Source organism: Tenrec ecaudatus, chromosome 1, assembly GCF_050624435.1.
Source record: "Tenrec ecaudatus isolate mTenEca1 chromosome 1, mTenEca1.hap1, whole genome shotgun sequence".
Taxonomy (NCBI): Eukaryota; Metazoa; Chordata; class Mammalia; order Afrosoricida; family Tenrecidae; genus Tenrec; species Tenrec ecaudatus.
Window position 1 is genome coordinate 8,697,341 of NC_134530.1, and position 23,670 is coordinate 8,721,010.

Consider the following 23,670-nt stretch of genomic DNA (forward strand, 5'->3'; position numbering starts at 1 on the left):
ACATGACTTAAGAATTAGGGAAACAAAACTAAATTAGCAAGGTGGTTGACAAATGTATTACCATGGTGATTGTTCTAACATTACTATTAAGAATGACAGTTACAATATTAATAACATTCCATGTCTATACAACATTTATTTTGTTCCAAGCACTCTTCTAAGTTGTTTAATCTTCATCATAATGCTCTTTGAAATAGGTTCTAGCAAACTGTACCACAGGGAAAACTGTAGCACAGAGAGTAATTTTCTCAAAACTGCACAAGTAAGTGACAGAAGTAGGATAAAAGTTCAAATTATATGGAATCCATCCTGTTAACCAATAGCCTAAGCAGACGTGGTCTGAGAGGTAAAAGAAAAATCAACAAAGAGAAGACACCACAGAGACAATTTTAAGAAGAATGATCAGTTCTATCAAACACTAAAGAGTAGTCAGATTGTATGGAGGTGGGAAGTTCTTTAGCAACTTGGGAGTCTTCTGGGATTCTACTGAAGGGAGTAGACTGAAGGAGAGTAGGATGAAAGCTAAAATATTACATAGATTAAAAGAGGAATTTTCCCTTTGATTTGAATATGTTTCTGTATTGATAACAAGGAGTCAAAAGCAAGAACAAGGTGAAAGAAAAGGTAAGTGAATTAAAATTGAGGGAACAAAGTAGCTGAGGATGTGGGAGAGACCCAAAGTTTAAGAAGAGAAACAGCACTTCGAGAGGATGAGGGGATAAGGGAAGGGTCCTCTTGGAGAACCCATTCCTTGACAAGGATTGAAATAGTTCCCAATGCTATTCTGGACTCAAGACCAGAGAAGGCTTCTAACTATTCCCGCGCCTAGATCATCAGACGATGTCTACAGGAAGTTGACTTTGATTCCCTCTCACAGATTTAAAACACTCAGTGTACAGCCATATTAACAGCTATTGATCCATGTCCTAAAATTCAGATTAGTAGTACAATGATGCGTGCTCAGGAAGTATAGCATGAGCTGATAAGAAGATGGAACTGTGTCTGGATGAGTGGAGGATGAAAGAGGGGAAAGAGGAGCTAAAAGAATGAAAGGAGGGGTGTATGAATCTTGGAAAGAGAGGATGGATGAAGGATGGGTGGAAGGGAAAATCTATTGAATTAAAGATTGAAAGAAAAAAGAATGGAAAGAATATAGGGAGAAAGTTTGGAAGGGAGTAAAGGTTGAAGGAAAGAGAAGTGAATGACAAAGGAATGGATCAGGCTAGACGAGAGGATGTACATTGGTACAGATAGCAACTGGAAACACAGGGAATCCAGGGCGGATGACTCCTCCAGGACCAGTGGTGAGAGTGGCGATGCCTGGAGGGTGGAGGGAACATGGGATAGAAAGGAGGAACTGATTACAAGAATCTATGTATAGCCTCCTCCCTGGGGGGTGGACAGCAGAGAAGAGGGCAGGGGGAGACGTTGGACAGTGTAACATATGACAAAATAATAACAATTTATGAATTATGAAGGGTCCATGAGGTAGGGGGAGTAGGGAAGGAAAACGAGCAGCTGATATTAAGGGCTCAAGTGGAAGGCAAATGTTTTGAGAATGATGATGGCAACAAATGTACATATGTGCTTGACACAATGGATGTATGTATGGATAGTGATAAGAATTGTACACACCCCCAACAAAATGATTAAAACAAAGAAGGATGAACTGTAGGAAGAATAGATGATCAGATATAGGAATAGATAAAAGGATGGAAGAATGTGGGTGGATGATGATGTGTGGATAGGTGCAGCCACTCGTGACATGTAACTCTGACCCAATTTCATACAAATGGGCTTCAATAGGTTTGAGCTGAGTAGTAAAATAAGTAGATCCAGTTAGACAATGCTCACCTTCTGGTTAAGTTACTCAATATTTCTTCTTCATCCTCACTTTTAGGGACAGATGGCATAGTGAACCCTATCACAAGGATTCCCAATGAAGCAGCACATGGAGGTTCCCCAGTACCAACAAGTGGCCCTCTGACATCTAAATCTGTTACCGCTAAAGGTATGTACATTTTTGCTTACATACATTTTCATGTTCCAGAGAGATGAACTTTTTCCCTTAATATTGAGAATTGTGTGAGTTCATCGTGGCTTCACTGTCTAAAGTCACTGTTTCAGAGTTATCTGTTAGAACGTGTCCTTAAAACATGTTAAGTGAGTTTAGCTTGTGGTTGGCTATGGCAGCTTCACAAATACAACACAATTTAGTTAATTTTGTTTCCTGATCATGCACTTCAGACTAGCCACCAAACCATCTGTCAGTGGAGACCTGCAGACTGGTATGTTACTGAATAGGTTTCAATAGAGTTTCTAGACTAAAATGGAGTAGATGGAAAAGGCTGGTGGTTGATTTCTGAGAATTAGCTAGTGAAAATCCTATGTATCACAATAATCATATCCCCAACCCAACATAAGTTGGCACAAGACCAGGCAGGCTTTTATTCTTGTTAGGTACCATAGAGTTGGTTCTGACCCATAGTGACCTCATGCACAACAGAATGAAATACGGCTTGGTCCGGCACCATCCTCACAATTGTTCCTTTGCTTAAGCCCATTGTAACCACTGTGTCAATCCATCTCCTTGAGGGTCTTCCTCTCCTTTGCTGCCCCTCTACTTTACCAAACAGGATGTTCTTCTTCAGGGACAGGTCTCTCCTGGAAATATGCCCAAAGTAGGTAAGAGAAAGTCTTGACATCCTTGCCTCTTAGCAGAACTCTGGCTGCACTGCTTCCAAGAGAGGTTTGTTGTTCTTGTAGCAGTCCATGGTGATTTCACTATTCTTCCCCAGCACCACAAGTCAAATTCATTGCGACTTCTTCGGTCTTCCTTAATCAATGTCCAAATTTCACATGCATACGAGGCAAGTGAAAATACCACGGGTTGGGTCAGGCACACCTTAGTCCTCAAAGTAACATCCTTGCTTTTCAACTCTAAAGCAGTTACCTAATGTAATACGTCACTTAATCTCTTGATCTCCCTAGTTGCTAACAAGTCAGTCCTCATTTTCAGCCAGCAGGGTTGTGTCATCTGAGTATCTTAGATTATTAGTAAACTTTCTCCCAATCCTGATGCCATTTTTCTTTCTTTTTAAAAAAATCATTTTATTAGGGCTCATACAGCTCTTATCACAATCCATACATACGTCGATTGTGTAAAGCAAACTTATATATTCGTTGCCCTCATCATCTCAAAACACTTGTTTTCCCCTTGAGCTCCTGGATCAGCTCCTTGTTTTTCTTTTTCGTTTTTCCTCTCCCTCCCTGCTCCCCCATTCCTCATGAACGCTTGAAAATTTATAAATTATTATTTTATCATATCTTACACTGCCTGATGTATTCCTTCACCCACTTTTCTGTTGTCTGTCCCTCAGGGAGGAAGTTATATGTAGATCCTTGTAATCAGTTCCTCCTTTCTATGCCCCTTTCCCACCTCCCTCCTGGCATCACCACTCTCACCAGTGGTCCTCAGGGGTTCATCCATCCTGGATTCCCTGTGTTTCCAGGTCCTATCTGCACCACTGTGCATCCTCTGGTTTAACCAGGTTCGTAAGGTAGAATTGGGATCATGATAGTGGGGGTGGGCCGGGGGGTAGGGGAGGAAGTGTTTAAGAACTGGTATCCCATCATCTACTGATGAATCTACTCGTGGATCTCCATGAATGTAGGCTTGTGTAGCTATCACTGTAGCGATGTCACCTTTGGCATTTGCACTCTTCCCAGTGTCTTCTCCTGCCTCCACCATTTTTGACTGACCTCCTTCTTGTACATTGCCTTCATCCAAGAACCTTCAAAGCTTGAAAGGGTTTTTGCCATTGCCTCTCCTCATCATCATCATCATCACCATCATCAATTACATTTAAAGCCCTGAAGATCTCCTCTCAGAAATAAGGTCGTTAGGATATTCTTTTTCTCTTTCTTCTTAACAGTGTCAATTACAGATCAAGTAATTTACATATCATGTCATTCAATAGTTGACTCATGCAATGATATCAAAGAAAACTGTCCAATCACCCTCACTTCAATTTTTGAGAGCATCCCCCACTCCCATGGTTAAATCGCCTCTAAGGTAAGTATGCAATCACAATCTGCTCTAATGCTCCCTCCCCACTCCTGTCTTCACTATGTACCCCTAGATCCCATTTCCCTCCCTATCATGCACTCCCCACCCCTGTATTCCCTATATACCCTTGTATCAGTTAGTCTCATTAGGCATCCACTCCTCCTGTGCTTCACATCTGGGCGACCCAACAGAAAACAATACAAAACAAAATCACGCTAAGGTGGTAAGGATAAAAAATTAATATTATGCAGAAAAATTACAAATAATGTGTAAGAAGGAGCAAACCCCAAACAGCATTCAAAAAGCAAGGGCAGAAATGTCTGTCATGGAACCAGTAGGAGATACTGACCCCAGAACAGATTCAGGTCTTGTCTACAGGTGGTCATCGGTCCAAGTATCAAGATTGATCTAGCATCGTCAATATTACAATGATCTCTGCCTGAGAGTAAGGCTGTCTGAGACTCTTGCCCATGGCTACAGTAGATCTGCCAGTGGCTCAGCCTGACTAGCTACTCTGCAGATGGGTTTGGGGCTCCTACTGTCCTCCATAGCCCTCCATAAATTGGGTGTTCATAACTTTTGCTCTGATACTTTTCTCCTCACCGTATTCAAATTTTTTAATCATCATCTCTAGATCACACAAGCTGGTGTGCTTCTTCTGTGTGGACTTAGTTGACTCCTTGCTTAGATGGCTGCTTGTTTGAATACATGCTGTTAAGACACCAGACACTATTCCGATTTATAGTTGGGCATGCACCATCTGGTTTCTTCATCACACTTTGTTTTAGCACCCTTATCTTCAGTGGTCATTTCATGAAGGTGAGCGTGGATCAGGGCTATGATGTAAAAACATATTGTTCTTAAGTTGGAGCTAGGATTTAGTGTGAACCCCAAATAGGATAATATTTTTAAGGCAACAGGTATATATTTATATACACTCCAGAAACTATATCATCAAAATAATAAAAATCAGATGATAGAAACTCAGTGCCACTCAGTCAATTCAACTCATAGCAACCCTACAAGAACCGCCCCTGGGGATATGTGAGAATGGAAATCTCTATGGGAGCTCTTTGTCCTGTGGATTGGCTGGTGGTTTGAAACTACTCACCTTGCCATTAGCAGCCAGCGCATAACCCAGACACCACCAGAACTCAAGTGACAGAGGAGTACACAAAATAAATAGGATATTCTTAATTGGTTACACTAGGGACATTGGTCGGTAGCATTAGCAGGCTTGGCCCTCATTGAAGCCAAAATCTCCTCTGTTTTACCCCTCCCCCTGCACTAAACTCCTGTAGACTCTGTGGTCTTTTCTAGAGGTGCATCCAGGTGTTTTTCTCCTCACTGGGAGCCATTTTCTGAAGCCCCTATCAAGAGTTGCTGTCTCACCCAAATGGCTACTGCTCAAGGACTCTTTCAGTTCAAGTGGTCAGCTCTGGTACTACACTTGAGTAATTCTTCAACCCGTATTAATGTTGTAGCTGAAGTAGGTGTACACACAGTGCTAATAGAGAGTAATAGTACAATAATATTGTTGCTGTGTGCTACCAAGCTGATTCCAATCCAATATCAGTAGTAGTAGGTCATACTTGTCATAGTAACCACACTAGAAATTACAGATAATAAAGAGGAACCCTGGTGGTGTAGTGGTTGTGCATTAGGCTGTAGTTGGCACAAGACCAGGCAGCCTCTTATTCTTGCATGCCATCCTTTCGAACTCAAGGGCTGCAGTTTGAAGCCACCAGTTTCTCCTCAAGAGAAATATTGAGGTTTCTACCCTTGTAAAGAGTTACAGTCTCAGAAACTCACAGGGGGAGTTCTATCCTGTCCTATAGGGTTGCTTTGAGTCTAAACCAACTTGACAACAGTGATTGATAAAGGATAGTAATAAGAGTATTAGCAAGTAATGAAAAGTAGTAATATCAGCGGTAATGGCAGAAATAGTAATGACGATAGTAACTATAATAGGAACAGTGCTAGTAGTACCTAGTAGTGGTAATAACAGCAGAAATCATAGTTGTTGTCCTGGTTGTTAGATGCCATGCATATGAGGAGATTAAAAATGCCAAGAATAGTGTTGTTGTTATTGTTGTCAGGTGCTTTTGCATTGTTTCTGGCACATAGCAACATGATGCACAACAGAATGGACACTACACACTCCTGCAACATCCTCACAGGTGTCCCCAGGCTTGAGTTCATTGTGGCAATCACCTTGTCAGTTCACCTCATTGAGGACCTTTCTCTCCCTCACTGCCCACAACTCTACCGAACATTGTCTCTCCTGACATTATGTCCAAAATTTGTAAGGTGAAATCTTGCCATCCTTGGCTCTAAAGAGGACTCTAGCCCTACTTCTTCTGAGACGTATTTATTTGTCCTTTGAGCAGTCTATGGTATTTCAATCTTCTCCAGCACCACAATTCAAATGCATCAATTCTTCTTCAGTCTTCCTTATGCGGTGTCCAACTTTCACATGCACATGATGCAATGGAGAATACCATGGCTTGGCAGAGGCACACCTTAGTCCTCAAAGTAACATCTTTGCTTTTCAACACTCTAAAGAGGTCTTGTGCAGCAGATTTACCATTGTGGCCTGAATCTCTTGACTGCTGTTCCATGAGCACTGATGGTTGTAAATCCAATAAAAGATGAAATCCTTGATAACTTCAATTTTTCTTCATTTATTGTAATGTTACCTACTGGTCCAGTTGTCAAGATTTTTGTCTTCTTGATATTGAGTTGTTATCCACAATTAAGGCTATAATCCTTGGTCTTCATCAGCAAGTACTTCAAGTTCTCTTTACTTACAGCAAGCAAGGTGTATCATCTGTGTATCGCAGGTTGTTAATAAGCCTTTCTCCAATCCCAAAGCCACATTCTTCTTCATATATTCTAGCTTCTTTGATGGTTTACTAATCATATAGAAATAATTAGTATGGTGAGAATTCCACACTCGCACACACTTTTCCTGATTTCAAAGCATGCAGTATTCCCCTGTGCTGTTCCCACAATTGCCTTTTGATCTATGTACAGGTTCCGCATGAGCACAATGTAGTGTTCTTGGATTCCTGTTCTTCTCAAGCTACCTGTAGTTTATTATAATCACACAGTCTAATTACTTAGTATAATTAATGAAACACAACTAAACATCTTTCTGCTATTGTCTGCTTTCATGCAAGTTTCATTTGACATCAGCAATAATATCCTTTGTTCTACATGCTCTTCTGAATCCAGCCTGAAATAATAGTAGTAGTGATATATTATTGTGACCTAAGATGCATTAGGATGGGTGCATTTTTTAACAATCCCCTGAGATGAACCTTGTACTTATTTTCACTTTATACATGAGAAATGGAGGTCTACATGGCTTGGTACCTTAAAATGCCACACATCTATTTATCAGAGGAGGAAAACTATGTTATTCTAGAGCTCAGGCTTTCAAGCACTGTGATACATGCTCTCTCTCAAGTCATAGGAGACTCCGAATACATCCATCTACCTATACATATACCCATCATTAATTCACTCATTCAATAAATACTTGCAGACCTCTAGTTACTATATGTCAGGCAGTCATACATTAATAGCTATACCAAGCAGTGTGTGAGAAATGGTTCAGACCATATCATAAGGAAATGTTGAGAGAAAGAGGGGCTGTATTCTGATGCAGATTTGAGAAGGATTAATGGGGCTGGTATTTAAAGAAGGACAGAAAGTAAGAATTCATGGGGAATGGGCATGTCAAGCATAGCGAACGCTTCAGCAAAGGCTCAGAGATTGGAAAATACAGAAAATATCTGGAAAGGAGAGCAAAGTAGTCTGGCCAAGAGTGATTGTGGGCTTTTAACTCACAATTATGCAAGGTCAGCACGTTAATGGCAATCACAAGTCCCTTTCCATTACAAAAGCATGCCAGGTGCATCCACTTAATAATAATCAAGAGTTCTCTCCCTTTCCTTATGTGGAGGAAAAAGTAAGTTATTTCCAGTCTAGTGAGTATTTTGGTAATCTTGTCCACGTTTCATGTTTATTACAATTCACAGGACTATTCACAAGAGGAACGGAGAGGGCAGAGACTGCCACAACATCTCTGAAGGCCACAGGAGGCATGACAGTTCTGACCACCACAAGCTCCACTACCACGCTGGAAACCCTGACTTCCCTTAGGACATCAAGTGCCACAGCCAGCACACTAAGGCTGATTACCACAACCCCAACTGTTTCGGCCAATGTTTCTGAGAAGACAGCATCACTAGCTTTCAGGCCTGGGGCACAGACCAGCACAGCTCTTCCCACGACAACTCCATCTATGGTCAGGAGCGAGCCACACATCACGACCTCAGCATTCCCTACTTCTGCAGCGGCAACCAGGCCTGCTCTTGGAACTTTAACCAATCCCCCTTATGAACCAGAAACAGCCACCTCATGGAACACCCGTACGACAGAGATCAGCCCATCCTCTCCTGGGACCATCACAAAAGTTTCCTATGGTGAATCAGACAGCACACCCACAATCACCACCAGTTCTCAGGAAGAAGCCAGTTCAGCCTTTCCAGCTCCAACAACCTCCCCTGGTGTACCAGGGGTGGTAACCTCACTGGATACTACTTTGGGGGCAGAGGCAAGTACAACTCTTGCAGTGATGACTGATTCCCCAGGTCAATCAGTGAGCACAGTCTCATTGACCACTCATCCTAGGACACAGACCAATTCAACTGATACAACTCCAACTGTGTACTCGAGTGAGCAAGGGGTGGTGACCTCACTGGTCACAAGTTCTGGGGCAAAGACAGACTTGGTTATCCCAAGTATCACTGATCCCATTGGTCAGCCAAATATAACACCCATATGGGTCACCCATCCTGCAGAGATCAGCCCAACTGTGCCCAGAACAAATCCAAGTGTTTCCTACAATGGAACAGACACCGTGCCCACAATGACCACCAATCTTGAGGAAAAAGCCAGCTCTGCTATTCGAACTCTGACTCCTTCACTTGATGCCCTCCATATGGTGACCTCACTGGTCACTGTCACTGAGGCAGAGATCAATGCAACTATTCCAACGATGAGAGATTCCCTGCATGAACCTGTCACCCATTCCAAGACAGAAGCTAGCTCAGCTCTTCCAACTTTGACTGTCTCCCCTACTAGTTCTGGAGCAAAAGACTCCACAGCTCTGGGAACTCTGACTGATTCTTCTCCTGAGCCACAGACAGCAACTTCACGGTTCACCCATTCTGTAGAGACCAGCCCAACAGTTCCTAAGACAACCCAGAATGTGTCCCATGGTGAATCCGACAGCACACCCACAATGGTCAACAATCTTTTGACAGAAACCAGTTCAGCTCTCCCAACTCTGACTGTCTCATTAGGTGTCCTGGATATGGTGACTTCACTTGTCACTAGCTCTGAAGCCCAGACCAGTATGACTATTCTGACACCCTTGACAGTGACCCATCCTAGTGTAGACACCAGCTCATCCACCTTCCCTAATGGGCCAGAGAAGGCAACCTCATCGGTCACTAGGTATGGGGAAGAGACCAGTATGGCTATTCAAACCCTGACTAATTTTCCAGGTCTCCAAGAGACCACAGGCTCATTGACTCACCTTGGGACAGAAACAAGTTCATCTCTTCCCACTCCAATGGTCTTCCCTGGATCATCAGGAATGGTGACCTCATTGGTCACTAGTGCTGGAGCACAGACAAGTATAACTATTCCAACTCTGGCTGTTTCTCCTGGTGAACAAGAAACCACATCTTCAGTGATCAGTCATCCTGGTAGTGGACCTAGTTCAGACATTCCAACTCTGCCAGTGGTTTCCACTAGTGTAATAGGAATGGTCAACTCTCTGGTCACCAGCACAAAGGTAGAAACAAGCAAAACTCTTCCAGAGATGACTGTGTCTCCTAGTGAACCAAAGACAACAGCCTTAACAAACACTTATTCTGGGGCTGAATCCAGGTCAATGGTTTCAACTCCAGCTGTTTCCACTAGTGTACCTGGGGCAGTGACTTCATTGATCACTAGTTCTGGATCAGAGACCAGTTTCACCATTCCAACTCTAACTGTTTCTCTTGGAAAACCAGAAACCACATCCTCATTGGCCAGTAATCCCCATACTGAGTCCAGTTCAGCTATTCCAACTACACCAATGGCTTCCACTGGTGTATTGACAACTGTGACTTCATTGAAAACTAGTCCTGGAGCTCAGACCAGTCCAACTATGACTGAATCCCTTCATGAAATACAGACTACAACTAGACCAGTCACCCATCCTACCAGAGACTCCAGTTCATCTGTTACAGTCTTCATGAGTGCGTCAGGGACAGTGACCTCATTGATCACTAGTTCTGGGGACACAAGTATGGCCTTTCAAGCGCAAAATCCAACTAATTCTCCAGAACTAACAGAGACCATAAGTTCATTAGTGACTCATTCTGGGACAGAAACCAGTTCATCACCTGTAAATGTGACTGTCTCCTCTGGATTGATGACTTCACTGGGCACTGACTCTGGCGTAGAGACCAATACAACTATGCCAACTGCTGCTTCCGATGAATCAGTAACCCTTTCTGTGATTCAGTCCAGTTCAGCCACTCCAAATCTGATTGGTTCCACTGGTGTCACAGGGAAGATGACCACAATGACAACTAGTTCCAGAGCAGAGAAAAGTACAATTATTCAAACAAAGACTGATTATCCTGATGAATTGGAGAACACAGCCTTACCAGTCACCCATCCTAGTACTGAGTCAAATGCAGCTGTCCAAACTATGCCAGAGGTCATGACTTCACTGATGACTGCTTCTGGAACGGAGACCAGTACAGCTACTCCAACTCTGGTTGTTTCTCCTGGTCAACAAGAAACCACATCCTCATTGGTCAGTCACTCTGAGACTGAGTCCAGCTCAGCCACTCCACCTCTGCCAGTGCTTTCCACTGGTGTAACAGGGGTGGTGACCTCATTGGTCACCAGCTCCAGGGCACAAATAAGCACAGGTGTTCCACCCCAGGCTGTTTCTCCTGTTAAGCCAGAGACCACAAGTTCATCAGTCACTCATGCTGGTGCTGAATCCAGTTCAATCTTTCCAAACCTGACTATTTCCCCTGGTGTACCAGGGGTGATGACCACAATGGTCACTAGTTCTGGAACAGAGACCAGGACAGCTACACCAACTCTGACTGTCTCCCCTGATGTACCAGGGATGGTGACCTCACTGTTGACTACTTCTGGCACAGAGACCAGTACAACCCCTGCCTCTCTGATTGTTTCACCTGGTCAACAAGGACCCACATCCTCATTGGCCAGTTATCCTGGGACTGAGTCCAGCTCAGCCATTCCAACTATACCAGTGGTGTCCACTGGTATAGCAGGGGAGGTGACTTCATTACTCACTAGCTATGGGGTACAAACAAGTACTGGTGTCCCAGGCTCGAATGTTTCTCCTGGTAAGCTGGAAACCACAACCTTATCAGTCACCCATCCTGGTACTGAGTCCAGTGCAGCTGTCACAACTATGCCAGGGGTGATGACCTCATTGGTAACTAGTTCTGGGACCAAGACTAGTACAGCAACTCCAACTCTGACTGTTTCTCCTGGCTTATCAAGGATGATGACCTCATCAAGGGTGATGACCCCATTGATGACTACTTCTGGAACCCGGCCCAGTACAGCTATTCCAACTCTGGTTGTTTCTCCTGAACAAGAAACCACATCCTCATTGGCCAGTCACCCTGGGACTGAGTCCAGCTCAGCCATGCCAACTCTGCCAGTGCTTTCCACTGGTGTAACAGGGGTGGTGACCTCATTGGTCACTAGCTCCACGTTACAGACAAGCACAGGTGTTCCACCCCTGACTGTTTCTCCTGCTAAGCCAGAAACCACAAGCTCACCAGTCACTCATGCTGGTGCTGAATCCAGTTCAACTTTTCCAACTCTTACTATTTCCCCTGGTGCACCAGGGGCGATGACCACACTGGTCACTCATTCTGGAATAGAGACAAGCACAGCTACTCCAACTCTGACTGTTTCCTCTGGTGTACCAGGGATGAAGACCTCGCTGTTGACTACTTCTGGCACAGAGACCAGTACAGCCCCTCCATCTCTGATTGTTTCACCTGGTCAACAAGAAATCACATCCTCATTGGTCAATCATCCTGGGACTGAGTCCAGCTCAGCCATTCCAACTCTGCCAGAGGCTTCCACTGGTGTAACAGGAGTGGGGACTTCATTGGTCACCAGCTCTAGGGTGCAAAGAAGTACTGGTGTTCCAGGATTGAATGTTTCTCCTGGTAATCTAGAAACCACAACCTTATCAGTCACCCATCCTGGTACTGTCACAACTATGCCAGGAGCGATGACCTCATTGGTCACAAGTTCTGGAACAGAGATTAGTACAGCTACTTTGACTCTGACTGTTTCCCCTGGTCAACAAGAAACCATATCCTCATTGGCCAGTCACCCTGGCACTGAGTCCAGCTCAGCTATTCCAACTCTGCCAGTGCTTTCCACTGGTGTAACAGGGGTGGTGACCTCATTGGTCACAAGCTCCAAGGCACAAACAAGCACAGGTGTTCCACCCCTGACTATTTCTCCTGCTAAGCCAGAAACCATAGGCTCGCCAGTCACTCATGCTGGTGCTGAATCCAGTTCAACCTTTCCAACTCTGACCATTTTCCCTGCTGTACCAGGGAAAATGACTACAATGGTCACTAATTCTGGAACAGAAACCAGTACAGTTACTCCACCTCTGATTGCTTCTACTGGTCCACAAGAAACTGCATCTTCATTGGCCAGTCATCCTCGGACTGAGTCCAGCTCAGCCATTCCAACTATGCCAGTGGTTTCCACTGGTGTAACACAGGTTGTAACATCATTGGTCACTAGCTCTAGGGTACAAACAAGTGCAGGCATTCCACCCCTGACTGTTTCTCCTGGAGAGCTAGAAACTACAAGCATACTAGTTACTCATGTTGCTGAATCCAGTTCAACTGTTCCAACTCCAGCTATTTCCTCTGGTGCCCCCAGGATAATGACCACACTGCTCACTAGTTCTGGAACAGAGACAAGTACAACTACTCCAACTCTGACTGTTTCCTCTGGTGTACCAGGAATGATGACCTCACTGTTGACTACTCCTGGCACAGAGACCAGTCCAGCTATTCCAACTCTGATTGTTTCTCCTGGTCAACAAGAAGCATCCTCATTAGTCAGTCATCCTGGGACTGCATCCAGCTCAGCCATTTCAACTCTGCCAGAGGTTTCCACTGATGTAACAGGGGTGGTGACCTCACTGGTCACTAGCTCCGGGGTACAAACAAGCACAGGCATTCCACCCCTGAGTGTTTCTCCTGGAGAGCTAGATACTACAAGCATACAAGTTACTCATGCTGGTGCTGAATCCAGTTCAACTGTTACAATTCCCACCATTTCCTCTGGTGTCCCCGGGATAATGACCACATTGGTCACTAGTTCTGAAACTGAGAGAAGTACAACTACTCCAACTCTGACTGTTTCCCCTGGTGTACCAGGGATGATGACCTCACTGTTGACTACTTCTGGCACAGAGATTAGTGCAGCTATTCCAACTCTGGTTGTTTCACCTGCTCAACAAGAAACATCCTCATTGGCCAGTCATCCTGGGACTGTGTCCAGCTCAGCCATTCCAACACTGACAGAGGTTTCCACTGGTGTAACAGGGGTGGTGACCTCATTGGTCACTAGCTCTGGGGTACAAACAAGTACAGTCGTTCCACCCCTGACTGTTTCTCCTGGAAAACTAGAAACCACAAGCTTACCAGTTTCTCATCCTGGTGTTGTGTCCAGTCCAACTACCCCAAATCTGAATGTTTCCACTAGTGTACCAGAGATGATGACCTCATTGATTACTACTTCCGGCACGGAGACTAGAACAGCTATTCCACCTCTGGTTGTTTCTCCTGGTCAACAAGAAACCATATCCTCATTGGTCAGTCACCCTGGGACTGAGTCCAGCTCAGCTATTCCATCTCTACCAGTGCTTTCCACTGGTGTAACAGGGGTGGTGACCTCATTGGTCACTAGCTCCAGGGCACAAACAAGCACAGGTGTTCCACGCCTGACTGTTTCTCCTGCTAAGCTAGAAACCACAAGCTCACCAGTCACTCATGCTGGTGCTGAATCCAGTTCAACCTTTCCAACTCTGAGTATTTCCCCTGGCACACCAGGGGCGATGACCACACTGGTCACTCGTTCTGGAACAGAGACAAATACAGCTACTCCAACTCTGACTGTTTCCCCTGGTGTACCAGGAATGAAGACCTCGCTGTTCACTACTTCTGGCACAGAGACCAGTACAGCCCCTCCATCTCTGATTGTTTCACCTGGTCAACAAGAAACCACATTCTCATTGGTCAATTATCCTGGAACTGAGGCCAGCTCAGCCATTCCACCCCTGACTGTTTCTCCTGGAAAGCTAGAAACTACAAGCATACCAGTTACTCATGCTGGTGCTGAATCCAGCTCAGCTGTTACAATTCCCACCATTTCCTCTGGTGTCCCCAGAATGATGACCACATTGGTCACTAGTTCTGAAACTGAGACAAGTACAACTACACCAACTCTGTCTATTTCCCCTGGTGTACCAGGGATGATGACCTCGCTGTTGACTACTTCTGGCACAGAGACCAGTACAGCTACTTCAACTCTGACTGTTTCACCTGGTCAACAAGAAACCACATCCTCATTAGCCAGTCTTCCTGAGACTGAGTCTAGCTCAACCATTCCAACTGTGCCAGTGGCTTCAACTGATGTAACAGGGGTGGTGACCTCACTGGTCACTAGCATTGGGATACAAACACACACAAGTGTTCCATCCCCAACTCTCTCGCCTGATAAGCTAGAACCCACAAACTTACCAGTCACCCATTCTGGTGTTGAGTCCAGTTCAGCTGTTCCAACTCTCACCCTTTCCCCTCCTGTACCAGGGATGATGACCTCACTGTTGACTACTTCTGGCACAGAAACCAGTACAGCTACTCCAACTCTGGTTGTATCTCCTGGTCAACAAGAAACCACATCCTCTTTGGCCAGTCATCCTGGGACTGCGTCCAGCTCAAGCATTCCAACTCTGCCAGGGTTTTCCACTGGTGAAACAGTGGTGGTGACTTCATTGGTCACTAGCTCTGGGGTACAAACAAGTACAGTTGTTCCACCCCTGACTGTTTCTCCTGGAAAACTAGAAACCACAAGCTTGCCAGTTACCCATTCTGCTTTTGTGTCCAGTCCAGCTACCCCAACTCTGAATGTTTCTCCTGGTGTACCAGAGATGGTGACCTCGCTGTTGACTACTTCTGGAACAGAGCCTAGCACAACTACTCCAACTGTACTTGGTTCTCCTAGTAAACAAGAAACCACATCCTCATTGGCCAGTCATCCTGGAACTGAGTCCAGCTCAGCCATTTCAACTGTACCAGTGCTTTCCACTGGTGTAACAGGGGTGGTGGCCTCATTGGTCACCAGCTCTCAGGCACAAACAAGCACAAGTGTTCCACCCCTGACTGCTTCTCCTGGAAAGCTAGAGACCACAAGCTCGCCAGTCACTCATGCTGATGCTGAATCCAGTCCAGCCTTTCCAACTTTGAGTGTTTCCTCCGGCACACCAGGGGTGATGACCTCCTTGTTAACTACATCTGGAATGGAGGAGGCCAGTAGAGCTACTCCAACTCCGAATGTTTCTCCTGGTCCACAAGAAAATGCATCCTCACTGACCAGTCACCCTGGAACTGAGTCTAGCTCAACCATTTCAACTCTGTCAGTGGTTTCCACGGGTGGAACAGGGGCGGTGACCTCATTGGTCACTAGCTCTGGAACAGAGAGCAGTGCTAGTATTCCAACTTTGACTGCGTCCCTGCATCAGCCAGACATGTCTGCTTATCCAGTCACTGAAACTAAGACCCAATCCAGTTCATCTGTTCCAGTGTTGACTCTGTCCCCTGATGGAACAGGAATGATGACCTCACTGCCCAGCAATTCTAAAGCAGAGACAAGAACACCTGTTACAACTCTGGCTGGTGGTGACCAAGAGACTACAGTCCCCCCAATTACCCGTACTTTGACTGAGTTAAGTTCATCTCTGTCAACTCAGTCGGCCTCTCCATTAATGCCAGGGATGGCGACTAGTTCTGGTCGGGGAGAGAGGAGTACAACTATTCCAATGTTCACAACTTCTCCCAGTGAACCAGAGACCACACCTTTCTTGGTCACCCACCTAAGTGCAGAGCCGAGCCCAGCTCTTCCTGCTTCCACTGTTTTACTTCATTTGTCTAAGACAACAGCCTCACCAGCCCTCACACCCAGAGTAGAGAGCACATCTCAGACTCCTGACCTTAGTGTAGCAGAGACAACATCCTTTCAGTTCACCATACCCAGGACCGACACCAGTAGATATGATGGATCACCTACAGTTTCACCTGGAATTGCCACGGAGACATCTTCACTCTCCACGCCTCCTGGGACAGAGGCCAGTTCAACGAAGGCCACTTCCACCCTTTCCTCCCATCTATCAGAGACCACAGGTTTACAGACCACCAGCCCTGTAGAAAAGGCCAGCACAGCCAATCCATTTCAGACGATTTCTCCTGGTGTACTTCTACCTGTCACCACCCCAACACCAGCTGGAAAGCAAAGTACTGCAACTTCCTGGAGCTCAGAACCTTCAGCACCCGGGACCTCCGTTGGACTCCCAGAAATGTCCAGAACAGTCACTGCAGCCACTGTGACCGTGGTACCCCCACAGACCACCACACTGCCTGAATCCAGTAACGGGAAAGGAGCAAGTCCAAGCATGATGGTGAAAACTACAAGTGTGGAGATAACTAGTTCAGTGGACACTGGTCCCGGTGTTACTGTGGTTGAGACGATAGCCACCTTCAGTACACAATCCAGGAAGCCTTCAGCAACGCAGACCCCTCCTGGAACGTCCACTTGGGCTTCTGTGAGTGTGGCCTCAGCAACATGTAAGATATTCTTTTTACATTACTCCTGTCATACCTCTTCCACATGCAAGACAGTATAGAATTGTGCTCTCAGAAATGTTGAAAACATGGAAAGCACAAAGAATGGAAATTTTCTTATCTGGAGAACACTCCTTTGTTGTTAGTGCTCCCCCCCCCCTTATTCATTTTTTTAATGATCTTTTATTATTTTTGTGGTGAAGGTTTCTGCAGCAGTTGAGTTTGCATTCAACAATTTGTAGATAAGTGGTTCAGGGATGATAGCTTCATTCTCCATGAAGCATTGACACTCTCATTACGTTCATTAGGAGGGTTCCCCGTTTCCATTATTCTGCTTTTCCTGTCTCCTTCCTATTTAAAAAATGTTCATTATTCGGTATTATTTAGATGATTTTTTTGTGAAAGAGCATCATACTCAAGGGAGATTTTCTTTGTGAGACAACATGCTATGTAAAAGGTGACCTCAGTGGCTTGTTTCAGTCCCTTGTGTGATTTTTAAAAGTGCAGCCAAATCATTCAAAAATTTAGCTTTGTACCTTGTTACAAAGTTGTACATCCTTTATAATAATGTGTGGCAGCATCATTTGAGTGCATGGTCTGGTTCCAACATCAGTTTGTTTAAATGAAACTGTTTGCATTTGGTTCTGACTCATACTCCCAATGTGCGTCTGTCCTTGCAATCTGATTCTGAAAGTTCACTAAAATTAGAACATTATGGAGTCATTATGAACAAATGCCTCCTTTGCCATAAGACCAGAAGAACTAGATGATGCCTGGCTGTGATTACTGAACATTTTTATCAATGGTTCTGTAAAAGAATCCTGTGCAAAAGGGGGGAAAGGCACACTAGAATTCTAAATTCCCATAGTAGCCAGACTTTCTCGAGGTGTAGAGATTGGATGAGTCTCTGAAACCATTGTCTCAAGATACTTCTTAAACCTTAAGCCAATATTCCCTAAAGTCTTAGTAAAAACAAACAGTGGGTTAGCTCAACTAATTAACAATGTCTGCCTTGAGCAGTATGCTCTTTGGAGAATAGGATCACACAGATAACAAAAATTAGAGAGATTCGATAGGAACCTCGGAGAGTGGGGAATTTATGTTGATGGGGAGGAAGAACTCCAAAGAGAAAGATAAGCATGGGGGCACAACTTGAAGACTATAATAATGCCACTAAATTGTACATGAACTTGTATGTCACTGAAGACTCCAACTTCTCTTCAGTTTAACTTTTCCTCCTTTTTCAGCCACTCAAGCAAAATTTAGATCCAAGTAGCAAGGAATCTAATTACAGTCATGTTTTCTCAGAGCTCATACCAGACCTGACTCAGGAATGGTCTTTTCCCTTTGTCACTGCAGCAGCAGGCCCCTTCCTGATACCATTCACCCTGAACTTCACCATCACCAACCTGCAGTACACAGAGGACATGCAGCTCCCGGGCTCCAGGAAGTTCAACTTCACTGAAAAGATTCTGCAGCGCCTGGTGAACATCCCACTGACCTCAATCTTGCCTCACTTACTAATTCCAGCCCCAGCCACTCACCCAGCCCACCCCTCTGATGCTTCAACCCTTCTGGGCCTCCCTCCATGGTGCCTTCTCCTCTCCTCTCTCCTTCCTTACAGCTCAGACCCTTGCTCAAGAATAGCAGCCTGGGATTCCTCTTTTCTGACTGCACACTAGCCTCGCTGAGGTAAGACCTGCGTGGCAGTTGGAAGAGACCCTTCGATTTGGGCTCCCTGATATGTCTATCCAACTACAGTTCATGATTTCTAAGTACCATCAACAACAGAAACAAGTAAATTCATAGAAACTGCTAATAATTAGGAAGACCTAAAGCACGATGTCATGTATTTAGTGCCTGATTCAGTTATTGCAAATGTCTGGTAAACCAGGAACAGAGGGAGAAAACAAGGCACAGGGATTAAGTGACTAACTCCAAATCATACAGAGACAACCCATGCATTTCCAGTGCGGGATTCAAATCCTTATCCTGTAAGGCAGTATGGCTTCATCTGCTCTCATTATGGCCCCAGTGGATTTAGAAAACACCAATATGACAACCTTTCCAAAGGAGTCTGCCTGGAGAACCTGCCAACTGAAACCAAAACTTCCTGCCATTGATTCGTTTCTGACACATAGCAACAATATACAACAGGATAGAACTGTTCCCATGGGTTTCTGAGACTGACTCTTTACATGAGTAGAAAACCTCATCTTTCTGCTGAAGAGCAGCTGGTAGTTTCAAACTGCTGACCTTGTGGTTAGCAGCTCCATGTGGAACAAGATGCTGCCCAATCCTGCACCATCCCATGATAAGCTGCAGGTAGTACATTTGCGATCCGTAGAATTTTCACTGATTTTCAGATCAACCAAGCTTTCCTCTCCATTTCTTTTAGTCTAGAAGGTTCACTGAAACCTATTTAGCACCATAGGAACACATAAGACACTACTACAGACACGTGGTGGCTGCATTTGAGATGCCTTGGCAGGAACATGAACTTGGTACTTCAAAAAAAGCAACCAACTGACCAAGCAACAAGTAAACTCACTGCTATCAAGTCAATGTTGACTCACAGTGACTCTGTAGGACAGTGTAGAACTGGCTCTGTGGATTTCCAAGACTTAAGCTCTTTATAGGAGGAGAAAACCTCATGTTTCTCTCATAGAGTGGCTGATGGTTGGGAACAACTGACCTTGCAGTTATCAGATAAGGGTAAGCACTATGCCACTAGGGTCTCCCATACATAGGGTGACAATTCTACCTAGGAATTATCACCATGCCTGATCCAGCTGCTGTTGAGTCAGTGCTGGTTCCTCGTGATTTCAGGGGTATCAACATCAAATACGGGTTCCATAAGTTTCTTAAGGGCTGATTTTTAGGAAATACAAGGGAGCTTGACAAAAGTTTGTTGGAATGCAGCATAAAAACTTGGAATGTGTCCGCAAACTTCTTGAAGCCCACTCATAGATCAGAAGGCTTTGCTTCTCAGTCATCTCTGGGAGGTCTCTAATGTCCAATCCTTCACTGAAAAGCCCACCAGGCTGATGACATCAACCCATATTAAACATTTAATAAATAATAGCTAGTTATTATAGGACGAGGGCCCTGGGGGCATGCGTATTGCACGTGGGACTGCCAGTCATAAAGTCAGCAGTTTGAAACCAACACCCGCTCCCAGGGAGAAAGACAGGGCTTTCTAATTCCGTAAAGAGTTCCAGTCTCAGGAACTCACAGAGGCAGTTGTACCCTGTCCTAGAGGGTTTCTATGAGTTTGCATCGACTTGATGGCAGTGAGTTTGGTTTGGGGTTGGGGTTATCATTGGAGAAAGAAAAGGTCCCTGTTGTTAAGGGGGATATGAGATCATCTGTGTCCATAAGTATTTACAGTCTCAGAAGCCCTACAGAGCAATTCTGTGCCCTATGGGGTTGCTATGAATTGGAATCAACTTGATGACAGTAGGGTAGGATATAAGATGGGCAATTCTACTGAGAAAAGAGCTCTCTAACTCTTTCCCTCCAAACAGTTCAATCATTTATGACCGGATGCTGGAGATCTGTGTGGAGACAGAAAAGACTTTGATCCCATGTTGGAAAAGCCACAGTTTCAGAGATCCCGCAAAAAAGAATCGCTCCCAAAATATTTAGCTCCCTGAGTCTGAAGAAATGTCCTTCTTTCCTTGATGGTTCACAGGATAGAGAGTAGGCACTTTTAATCTCTGAGTCCACCCAGTCTCTGAAGAATAGTGTCACCGGTCATGCTAAGAGAACTGTCTTGGCACCACTGCTACTTATGACAGCATGACTCCAAGTGTCTCCTTATGACTGTCAGGACCTGCGATAAGACTTAGCCTTTGTGGTATCATTGGATGCCATCCAAGATCACATACCCATCACCAGCACTCTCGCTACATGTGGCACACACCCAGTGCTTCAAGAAGCTCCTCCTCTCAGGAATGCAGAGGGCTTGAAGTCCGGGGGTGTCCCAGCTACTAGTTTATAGTGAAATCTTCCTGAAGGCCTCAGCTTCCTTCTGAACTAGGGTTTGTCAAGGTCCTACTCCAGGGGCTAGCAAAGAGAGGGCAGGAAGGACAGGCAGACAAAGAGACTTGTGTACTAACCATTTTTGAGTTCTTACGAAGGCCGAGGAAGGAAGGAGCAGCCACCGGAGTGGATGCCATCTGCACTCACCACCCTGACCCCCAGGGCTCTGGACTGGACAGAGAGCGACTGTACTGGGAGCTGAGCCAGATGACCCATGGGATCGCTCAGCTGGGCCCCTACACCTTGGCCAGGGACAGTCTCTATGTCAATGGTGAGCATCTGTTGGGGACCAGAATTCCTTCCTTACAATCGGACAGGCCTTGCCATAGCCTCTTCTCTCTGGCTTGAAGTCCTGATCCCTGCCTGGCCTTAGGGGCCTTGGTCTTTTGTCTTAGATATCCAGATTGGCCCTGTATATGTGGATTCAGGTCTGGTCCTTATATCTTCCTCTTCATCTTGTGGTTGTTCTCCTCCGATATGGGAATACTGAGAAAGAACCTCAGCAGCTCCTGATCCATAATCCCCTCTCCAATACACCAGGATAGCTCTGACCTCTGATTGGCCTGCTATCGCTCCTTTAACCTGTACTCTCACCCTCTCATTACAGGTTTCACCCATCAAGGGTCTACACCCACCACCATCAGTGAGTATTCAACTACGACCCCTGTGTCTCCTGCCTTCCAGCTTGCAGGGAAGAAGATGGGCACTCCTGATGTCCTCACCTGCCCTCTCCAAGAGGGATAGAGCAGGGAGGTCATAGGTTATTTACCCTCACCTCTGCCCCAGGCCATGAGCCACACAAAGCAAACCCCATAGTTTTTCTCTCTAGCCTTCCTGCCATGTTGGTACCTTTCTGTTTGTACTAACAGAACCTTCTCTTCAGCTCCTGGAACCTCCACAATGGACTTGGGGACCTCCAAGACTCCATCCTCTTTACCCAGGCCCACAGGTCAGTACCAGCAATGATGTATCTATTAACAGGTGGCTTTATCAGTGTAAACATCTTTGATATTATTCACTTAGAAAATATGAAACATCATGGTCAATCTAGTGCTGCTAAGTCAATTAGTAACCACGTATGGGGCGTATACCCCATGCCAAGGCCTGAGATACAGCAAGGATCACAAAGCAGACAAAATTTCTTCCCTCACGAAGCTAATAATATTTGTGAGAGTGATGATGATGTTAACAATGACAGTGGTGATGAGGACAATGATGGCGGTGACAATACTAACATGGTGATAGCAACAATGCGGATAAAGACGGCGGCGGTGAGGAACATAATGGTGATGGAAAGATGATGGTGCTGACAATAGTGGTGGTGACGGTGGCCGCAGTAATGATAATGAAGATGGTGATGATAAGTAGAGTGATGAAAGCTATGAGAGTGGTGACAACGATGAGTCTGAGGTTATCAAACTTAACTGAGGTTATCAAATCTGTTATATTGTCTGTATGCTCTCCTTTGGGATGTCATTTCTTCTACAGCTTGTCTGTCATTTTCTCTCTTGTATTCCATGTGGGTCATTCGTGGTTTTTAGATCCACTTTCCACTCCTACTGTGCACCGTACAATCGAGACTTGATCCCTTACCAATTACATTTCCCAGGCTCCTTGCTAAGTAGCCTCCTATTAGATTCAGCCAATAGGAGACCACAATTAGAGGTAGGCTCAGCCAGAAGAAAAGTCAAGCAAACCATCTATTCCTGCCTCAGGCAGCAACTCCAGCTGGCCTGTCTCCCCTCGGTGACTTCCATTCCTTCTGACACGCTACACCTTTCTCTTCCCTTTATATTTTCAGCCCCTGTTGGCTCAGTACCAGTTGCTGTAGAGTTGACTCTAAAGGGGTCTGAGTATGATGTGCTTCACAGGAGTTTCAATAGTTGGTTGCTGGAAGCCAAGTGTAGTCTGATCAAGTTCATTCCAATTTGTGATGGTTCCATGTATTCCAAAGCGGAACTGCTTCTTAGGGTTTTCTGACTATCCTCTGAGTGGACTCACACCTCCAACGTTTTGGTTAGCAACTGAGAACATTAACCATTTGCACCATCCAGGTACCTCAATGAGGCTAGAAGCATCCTGATATTGACAATGTCCATACTGCTCTTAAAACTTCCGGTTTTAAATTCCCATTATTAAGATAGTTAATAAATTTCATTTTATTATCAGGAAAAAATGTATTCAGTGACATGACAATAACTTGTATACACATGGTGTTTAATTAGTATTTATTGAATGAATATGCATAATGAGTTAAATTCGTAATTAGAAACCTAAGGAATGAGTTGGTCACATAACAGAGCCAATATAAAGGTGTTTCAAAAATCCATGGAAATTTTTAATTTAAAGACAGTGGAAATTTTACATTAAGTTTTCAAAGTCCCCTATTATAGGCAAAATCTAGGTACTCATAGGCACCTATCTCACTGCATTTCATTGTCATCAAGTATATTTCAACTAATAATGACCCTATAACACAGAATAGAACTGTCTTAAAGAGTTTCCAAAGCTATAATCCTTTTTAAATCAAATCGGGGGTTTTGTGTGAATTGAGTGAGA

The 23,670-nt window shown here is 44.8% G+C and overlaps 1 protein-coding gene across 1 annotated transcript in view; it reads left to right on the forward strand.

Moving 5' to 3' along the window:
* Nucleotides 1–23,670, forward strand: part of MUC16 (mucin 16, cell surface associated) — a 114,674-nt gene that overhangs the window by 16,717 nt on the left and 74,287 nt on the right. The window contains exons 2-9 of the mRNA XM_075540771.1: nucleotides 1,901–2,011; nucleotides 12,598–15,329; nucleotides 15,417–17,123; nucleotides 18,315–18,551; nucleotides 18,692–18,759; nucleotides 21,210–21,382; nucleotides 21,719–21,754; nucleotides 21,995–22,060. Coding sequence (XP_075396886.1) covers nucleotides 1,901–2,011; nucleotides 12,598–15,329; nucleotides 15,417–17,123; nucleotides 18,315–18,551; nucleotides 18,692–18,759; nucleotides 21,210–21,382; nucleotides 21,719–21,754; nucleotides 21,995–22,060 — 5,130 coding nt within the window. The remainder of the gene's footprint in view (nucleotides 1–1,900; nucleotides 2,012–12,597; nucleotides 15,330–15,416; nucleotides 17,124–18,314; nucleotides 18,552–18,691; nucleotides 18,760–21,209; nucleotides 21,383–21,718; nucleotides 21,755–21,994; nucleotides 22,061–23,670) is intronic.